Here is a 7,002-nt window from a genome sequence, read left to right on the forward strand (position 1 = left end):
CACCCCTGCGCCCTGTCCCGCCCTCCCCAGCCCCGCATGCCACCCCTGCGCCCTGTTGCGCCCTCCCCAGCCCTGCATGCCACCCCTGCGCTGTCCCCCCCAGCCCCACACGCCACCCCTGCGCCCTGTTCTGCCCCCAGCCTCGCACGCCACCCCTGCGCCCTGTCCCGCCCTCCCCAGCCCCACACGCCACCCCTGCGCCCTGTCCTGCCCTCCCCAGCCCCGCACGTCACCCCTGCACTGTCCCACCCTCCCCAGCCCCTCACGCCACCCCTGCACTGTCCCACCCTCCCAGGTGCCTCCCTGGCTTCTGTCTGCGCACTGGGCCAGCCCTGCAGGCTGCAGCAGATGCCTTTCTGCTTGAGCAAACCCAGCCTTTGTTACGGGGTCTGTGCTGCCACCAGACAGTGGTGCCCTGGACTAGAGCCGACCTGGGGGTGCCCTGCTCTGCAGGGACAGACGCAGGACCAGGGGTGCCTGCTGACACAGCCAGCCCAGAAAGATCAGGGCACATTCCCGGTGTCATGCTCTGGCCCAGGCTTGAGAGGTGCCGGCCACACTCTGGCCCAGGCTTGAGAGGTGCCGGCCACACTTCCTGTGTCTTCATTCGCAGGAGAATGACTACCTGCAAGACTGCCTGGACGCCATCCAGCAGGACTTCGTGATCTTTAACAGAGAAAAGTGAGTGTGGGCGTAACGGCCGGGGCACAGCGGCATGCAGGGCGGGAGGCCCCGTGTGCCCTGGGGGCTTCCCGGAGACGCCGGCAGGTCACTCCATCAGGCTGTGTGGCCTCCGGGCAGACCCATCTGCTCTTGATGTCTGGCCACTCAATCAGCAGACCCTTCCTACAGACCAGGTGTGGACCGCACAGAAAAGGCACAGGTGGCTGATGGGATTAAAACGGGCCACAAACGGTGGGCAGCACCTGCCTCTGTAGGAGAGGGTGCTTCCTGCACCTGGAGGAGCTGGTGTGTGGGTGTGAGCTGGTGTGGGTGTGAGCCGGGCTGTGGGTGTGAGCCAGGCGTGTGGGTGTGAGCCGGGCGTGTGGGTGTGAGCTGGTGTGTGGGTGTGAGCTGGTGTGGGTGTGAGCTGGCGTGTGGGTGTGAGCTGGCGTGTGGGTGTGAGCTGGCATGTGGGTGTGAGCTGGTGTGGGTGTGAGCTGGCGTGTGGGTGTGAGCTGGCGTGTGGGTGTGAGCCGGGCGTGTGGGTGTGAGCCGGGTGTGTGGGTGTGAGCTGGCGTGTGGGTGTGAGCTGGTGTGGGTGTGAGCCGGTGTGTGGGTGTGAGCTGGCGTGTGGGTGTGAGCCAGGCGTGTGGGTGTGAGCCAGGTGTGTGGGTGTGAGCTGGTGTGGGTGTGAGCTGGCGTGTGGGTGTGAGCCGGCGTGTGGGTGTGAGCCGGCGTGTGGGTGTGAGCCGGGCGTGTGGGTGTGAGCCGGCGTGTGGGTGTGAGCCGGCGTGTGGGTGTGAGCCGGCGTGTGGGTGTGAGCCGGGCGTGTGGGTGTGAGCCGGCGTGTGGGTGTGAGCAGGGAGGTCGTGTGTGTGCTGCGGGCTGGGCCTGGTGCGGGGCTTCCCTCCTGGGAGACAGCCGACACCGACCCGGGGCGCGGTCCTCCTGGGCTGGCGGCTGACATTGTGTCCGTGCCTTCAGGCTGAAGAGGAGCCAGGACCCCACCAGCGAGCCCTTGCCCTCCGAGGCCACGGAACCCACGGCGGACAGCGAGGCCGAGCCTGAGGCCCTGCCCATGTGCAGCTCCATCTGCCCGTCGGCGGGGAGCAGCTAGAGCGCCGGGGTGGCCCGGGGGCTCGTGCTTCCCAAGCTGCTTTGGAGACGAGGGGCGGCCAGAGGCAGAGCTGGTGGGGCAGAGCCTGAGTCCCACGCCCGCCGCGGGCGGTGGTGGGTGGCGAGGCCAGCGGGAGCTGCCTGTCCCCGTCCAGGGTGGCGGCCAGAGGGGGAGCCGTGCCGCGTGGCCGGGACCCCCCGTGGAGCCGCGCCGGTGGCTGGGGGGGGCAGCTCCCCGAAGGCCGCTGGCAGGTCACGGAGGTGGGACCCTGCACCCCGAGCCCCTGGCGGCTGCTGCTGGCTCTGCTGGCCACCGCGACCCTGAGCTTGCCGCCGAGGCGGAGGGCAGCCCAGGTTTTGTGGGGTTCGTGTCTCTCCAGGGCAGGGGTGGGGGGAGGTGCAGAATGTTTTCTAGAGACCCGCCCCATCCCAGCGATGTCTGCTGTTTCTGTACTGTTTTCACTCTGAGAATTACAGTGTAAGAACTACTCTCTCCCTCTCTGTTGTGCGCGTGTGGGCTGCATCCTCGGGGCGCTGTGAGCCCAGCCTTTGGTCTGAGGAGGGAAGGCCTGCCGGGGCGCTCGGCGGGCAGGCGGTCCTGCAGACAGTGCACGGCAGGCGAGGGGCTCACGGCTGTGCTGCAGGCGGATTCAGAAGGCTCCCTGCGTCAGTGGGTTTAGCCTGGGCTCCGGGAGGCGGTCCTCGGGACGGAGGCAGGGCAAGGACAGAGATGCAGGCAGCCGCTGTGGAGGCCGCTTCCTGGGAGCGCAGGGAGGAGGCCGCAGTGTGCAGAAATGTGTGAACGCAGCATGCGTCTGCAGGGATTAGGCCACCTGCTTTCCTGATCACCCAGCCCGTCCTGGCAGGGAGAGGGGCAACACTGCCACGGTGGACGTCAGCCTGGTGGGCTCCTGGGACCGCAGCTTGCCAGGTGTCTGGGCCACGGGAAACCCTGGTGGAGGCCGGTGGCAGGGCGGGGGGCGGGGAGCAGGGGGCCTTCCCCAGGGAGTGTGGGACCAACATGGCGCTAATGGGCCCCGGCTCAAAACAGCCTGGTAGGGCCCCAGGAGCCCCTGCAGAGCTGGGCCTTCGTGAAAAGAGGCTAAGGCTCAGAGGCTAGCTCAGCAGCTCAAACGTCTAGAAAGTTCTGATCGGCTGGGTGGGACTGGCTGTGATCAGCTCTGCAGGGCTCCCCGCCCACCACCTGCAGAGGGTGCTCACCCCACCTTCTCTACTGCCTCCCACACCAGCCTGTGTCCAGCCAGTCAAGAAGGGCGTGGGTGTCCTAGGTGACACACCCTGTGCCAGGCCCACGTCCCCACGCTCCTCCACTGAGGAAGGGCTGCACAGGTCAGGCCAGCCCTGCCTGTGGTGCAGAGCGGCCCTGTCCAGCCCGGTGGCCGTGGCCAGGTGTGGCTTTGGTGCTCAGAGTCGCTGCCCAGGGATGCTGTGGGGGAGGGTCTCGCTGTGCACACACAGGCGGCCTTGAACCCAGACGCCTTTAATCGACCTGACGTGTCAGGCTGAACAGCAGCCTGCTATCCAGGGCAGCGCGTGCAGATGCCTGGCTACAGTTTCCACGTGGCACAAAGCTGCTAGTCTAACACATCTATGGAAGTACACGTCTCACAGTCAAAGGAGGACGCCTCACTAACGGGTCAGAAAACCCCCTGCAAACGGGCTGCTAAGGGAGCTCAGGTGTGGTCTGTGAAGTACCACGCGCCCCACCGGGAGGGGCTGCCTGAGCCCTGCCCTTCAGGTGGATCCTGAAGCCCCTGGCAGCTCTGCTCCCCGCGCCCGAGGGACAGAGCTGAGGGGTGTCTGCCCCCCGCCGCAGGTGGTCAGGAGCTCCAAGGCTTCTGTGAGGCAGTGACCTAAATGGGCAGTGGGCAAAGCCTGGGGTCAGGAGCCCCGGCGTGGAGCTTCTCGGAGAGGAAGCGCTGGTGCGGGGTGGGGGTCACCTGAGCTGTGGCTGCCCAGCCCAGCCCCCCTCACCCTGGCAGTGAAATCTCTCCCAATTCAGCCCTCTGGAAGGAGGGGCGGGGGCATCTCATAGCAAGATCTAGGACCCCAAAGGAGAGCTTGTGGGGGAGGGGTAGACGAGGCCAAGCGCCTTTCAAAATCACTTCTACAGAGTAAAGAGCCAGGAAGGGCGGCCCGGCCCAGCGCGCGGCCCAGGCCCTGGAGACGGCCTAAGAGAGCGAGGTGATGTTGGAGCGTCCACCAGGGGGCGCCATGATCTTCTGAGCTGTGCGTCTGGCAATGTGATCGTCCGCTTGAGACCCTGGGTGTGGAAAGGAGAATAAGGCAAGTGGCGGGAGGCCTCAGGCCCCAAGACGGGAGACGGGTCCACGCCCACGAGGCCGGGGGGCCCGCACACCGTCACGCACATGTGCCGTGGCTGGCTGGACCAGACGCCAGGTAGGCCCCGTTCCCCGAGGCTTTGGGGTACAGGAAGGGCCTGGGGATCCCTAGCATCTGTGGAGACAAAGTCCAAGGAGGACCCCCGGGAAGGACCCCGGGAAGCCAGCCTGCTTTGGCCCTCTGTGGGTCCTGTGCTGGATGAGGCTGCCCCGGGGCAGGCAGGCTGCATTCCACAGGGGTCTGTGTGCCAGGTGACGGCAGGACCAAGCCGCAGGACAAGGACAGGGACGGAGAGAAGGAGGCCTGGTACGGTCGGCAGGGTGAACAGCCGCTGGGGCTCTAGAAAGATCTCTGAGGCCCCTGGAAACACAGCTGGGGCTCTGCCCAGAGGCTGGCGTGGTGGTTGGTCCCATGGCCTCTCAGCCATCCCGGGTCAGGTGCTGGTGTGTGTCCAAGGTCTGGGAACACACCTGGACCCATTCCCCGTGCGTCGGGGTACAGGACGCCCTTGGGAAGCCCCTCAGCTTTCCCCCTGGCCTCTGCCCTGCCCAGCATGCTTGATTCGAGGGGGGCTCTTTCCTGCACTGGGGGAGCAAGGAAGGGGCCCCTGCCTCCCCACGGCTCACAGGGTTGGCATCTCCACCCGCACCCCTAAGCCCTCTGGCTGGCCGGCTCCGGCTCCACTCACCAGAGAGGCTGAATCCGGACTGGTGCAGGTTACGCACAGGCAGCACTGAGATCTTGCCCGAGCAGGAGGCCCGGGCCGGGGCGCTGCTCCCCGGCTTGGCGGGCAGCGCCCCTTCATGGACAGGCCCGTCATAGAGGCCTCGGGGCACCCCGTGGATCTCCGCCAGCTGAGGGCCAAGAGCGGGTGTGAGGAGGGCGCCGGAGCATGGGAGAGGCACACACCTCCCTGCACCCGGCCTTCCTGCACGTGGAGCCTACACCACTGCACACAAGTCTCCCTCCTTAGTCCCCTCCCTACACACCCACCACCTCCAGGTATGCACACTCACCAGCCCCATCTGCACACGTGCACTTGGCCCCGTGACCCCCATGTACACTCATATACCCCAGCAGCCCCCTCACGCCCACAGCACCGCCCTCCTCCTCCACACTCACCCCCCAGAAACCCCTCCTCCTATATACACTCCTAGCAACCCCTCTATTATACACACTCACCCCAGCAGCCTCCTCCTATACACACTCACCCCAGCAGCCCCTCCCACAGCCAGCATCTCCTCTGACACGGCCTCTGGTCACCTGCAGGGCCCGTGGCTCCTGACCCAATCTGCAGGCCGTGCCAGGCGCCCGGGGTGATGTAAAACCCAGAGTCTGGAGTTGCTCGCAGACCAGCCTGTGCTTCCCACTAGCACCCTCGGAGCCCTGGGCGCCAATGGAAGACGGGGGTGAGGCGAAGGCGTATAACCGCTAGGCTCACCAAGCCCGCTGTAAAGCAGCTCCACGCCCCAATATTTAATAATGGGCCTATGGATTCACGGTGCAGTCCCGAGGTCTGCCTGGACATCTTCGTGGTACCTGAGTGCTGCACCAAGTGCTCCACACTGGTGCAGCTGGGGGGGTGGGGGTGGGGTGCCTGTGGGCCACGCTCACCACCGGAGCTGCTTCTGTGGGCCACACCCACTGCCCTGCGGGCTCCCTGCAGGCCACGCCCACCATCCTGCCGGCCACGCCCACCAAGCTGCAGGCCCCCTGCACTCAGGCCCTTACCCTGTTCCGGGCTTTGATCCTCTTGTACACGAAGTCCGGAAAGGTCTTCCGGGGGATGAAGCGGCCGGCCCCCGGGGTGACCAGGAGGGCCCCGCTCTCCAGCACAACTCGACCCTGACTGATCACCACCACCGGGGCCCCCCGGCACTCCACGCCTTCCAAGATGTTGTACTCCACGTTCTGGGGAGACAGGCCCGCAGGGTGCCCGTCAGGCCTGGCACGGTCCTGCCAGGCCAAGACCCCAACAAGACATGGTGGGGCCACCCAGCACCCCAGTTCTGATAGGAACATTGCCACCCTTGCGGGCAGGCAGCACCCTCTGCCTCTCCCCTGGAGGAGGAATCAGCTTCAGCCCCAGGTGGCTTCAAGGTGAAGACTGACGTCCTGGGGAAGGGCTAGGGCTGGGGGGTGCAGACGGAGCCCCTCCTTCCAGGGGTGGGGACAGAGCCCACTCAACTGCGGGTCGGGGGGCCCTCAGAGCCCGGGCCAGGCCCTGACAGGTGGGGAAGCAGGCTTCTCACCAGGTTGTGGGTCTTGGCAGAGATGACCCTGGTGGCCCTCGGGTTCCAGATGACCAGGTCGGCATCAGAGCCCACAGCCACACGCCCCTTCCTGGGGTAAAAGTTGAAGATTTTGGCAGCGTTGGTACTGGTCACTGCAACAAACTCATTCTCATCCATTTTCCCCGAGGCCTGAGAAGCAAAAACATTGGGGGGGGAGTCAGGTATGGTGGACACCACCAGAGCACCCCAGAGTCAGGCAGGGGACACCGATGACCCTGACCAGGCCTGGGGTCTGACACGCTCCTGACTCCATGACCTTTCCCAGGTTCTGGGCTCCATGTGATGCAGTGGGATGCCAGCCAGACAAGAGGTGAGCCCAGAGGAAGGGTGGGGACAGGGCACAGAGCCCCCCACTCTCCAGCCTGGAGCTGGGCGGTGCATCTGTGCCCTGGGAAGCTGGGCAGAGCTGGTGGTGAGGACCAGTCCAGCCTCTACTTTGGAACATTTGTGGTTGGGAGTTGGCCCCTCCCAGTGTCCACACTGCCCGGCCCAGACTCACCACGCTCTCCTCCGCGGACACACGCCCCTGCACACTGCCCGGCCCAGACTCACCACGCTCTCCTCC

General features: G+C 66.0%; 2 protein-coding genes across 2 annotated transcripts in view; one reads left to right on the forward strand and one right to left on the reverse strand.

Moving 5' to 3' along the window:
- Nucleotides 1-2,242, forward strand: part of Stk32c (serine/threonine kinase 32C) — a 28,738-nt gene extending 26,496 nt beyond the window's left edge. The window contains exons 10-11 of the mRNA XM_013021909.1: nt 614-681; nt 1,648-2,242. Of these exons, the coding sequence (XP_012877363.1) occupies nt 614-681; nt 1,648-1,780 (201 nt within the window). The 3' untranslated portion in view covers nt 1,781-2,242. The remainder of the gene's footprint in view (nt 1-613; nt 682-1,647) is intronic.
- A 1,727-nt stretch (nt 2,243-3,969) lies between these two features.
- Nucleotides 3,970-7,002, reverse strand: part of Dpysl4 (dihydropyrimidinase-like 4) — a 31,720-nt gene continuing 28,687 nt past the window's right edge. The window contains exons 7-10 of the mRNA XM_013021877.1: nt 6,396-6,566; nt 5,875-6,054; nt 4,832-4,997; nt 3,970-4,063 (exon numbers count right to left, since the gene is read on the reverse strand). Of these exons, the coding sequence (XP_012877331.1) occupies nt 3,972-4,063; nt 4,832-4,997; nt 5,875-6,054; nt 6,396-6,566 (609 nt within the window). The 3' untranslated portion in view covers nt 3,970-3,971. The remainder of the gene's footprint in view (nt 4,064-4,831; nt 4,998-5,874; nt 6,055-6,395; nt 6,567-7,002) is intronic.

Source organism: Dipodomys ordii, unplaced genomic scaffold (assembly GCF_000151885.1).
Source record: "Dipodomys ordii isolate 6190 unplaced genomic scaffold, Dord_2.0 Scaffold58, whole genome shotgun sequence".
Classification (NCBI taxonomy): Eukaryota; Metazoa; Chordata; class Mammalia; order Rodentia; family Heteromyidae; genus Dipodomys; species Dipodomys ordii.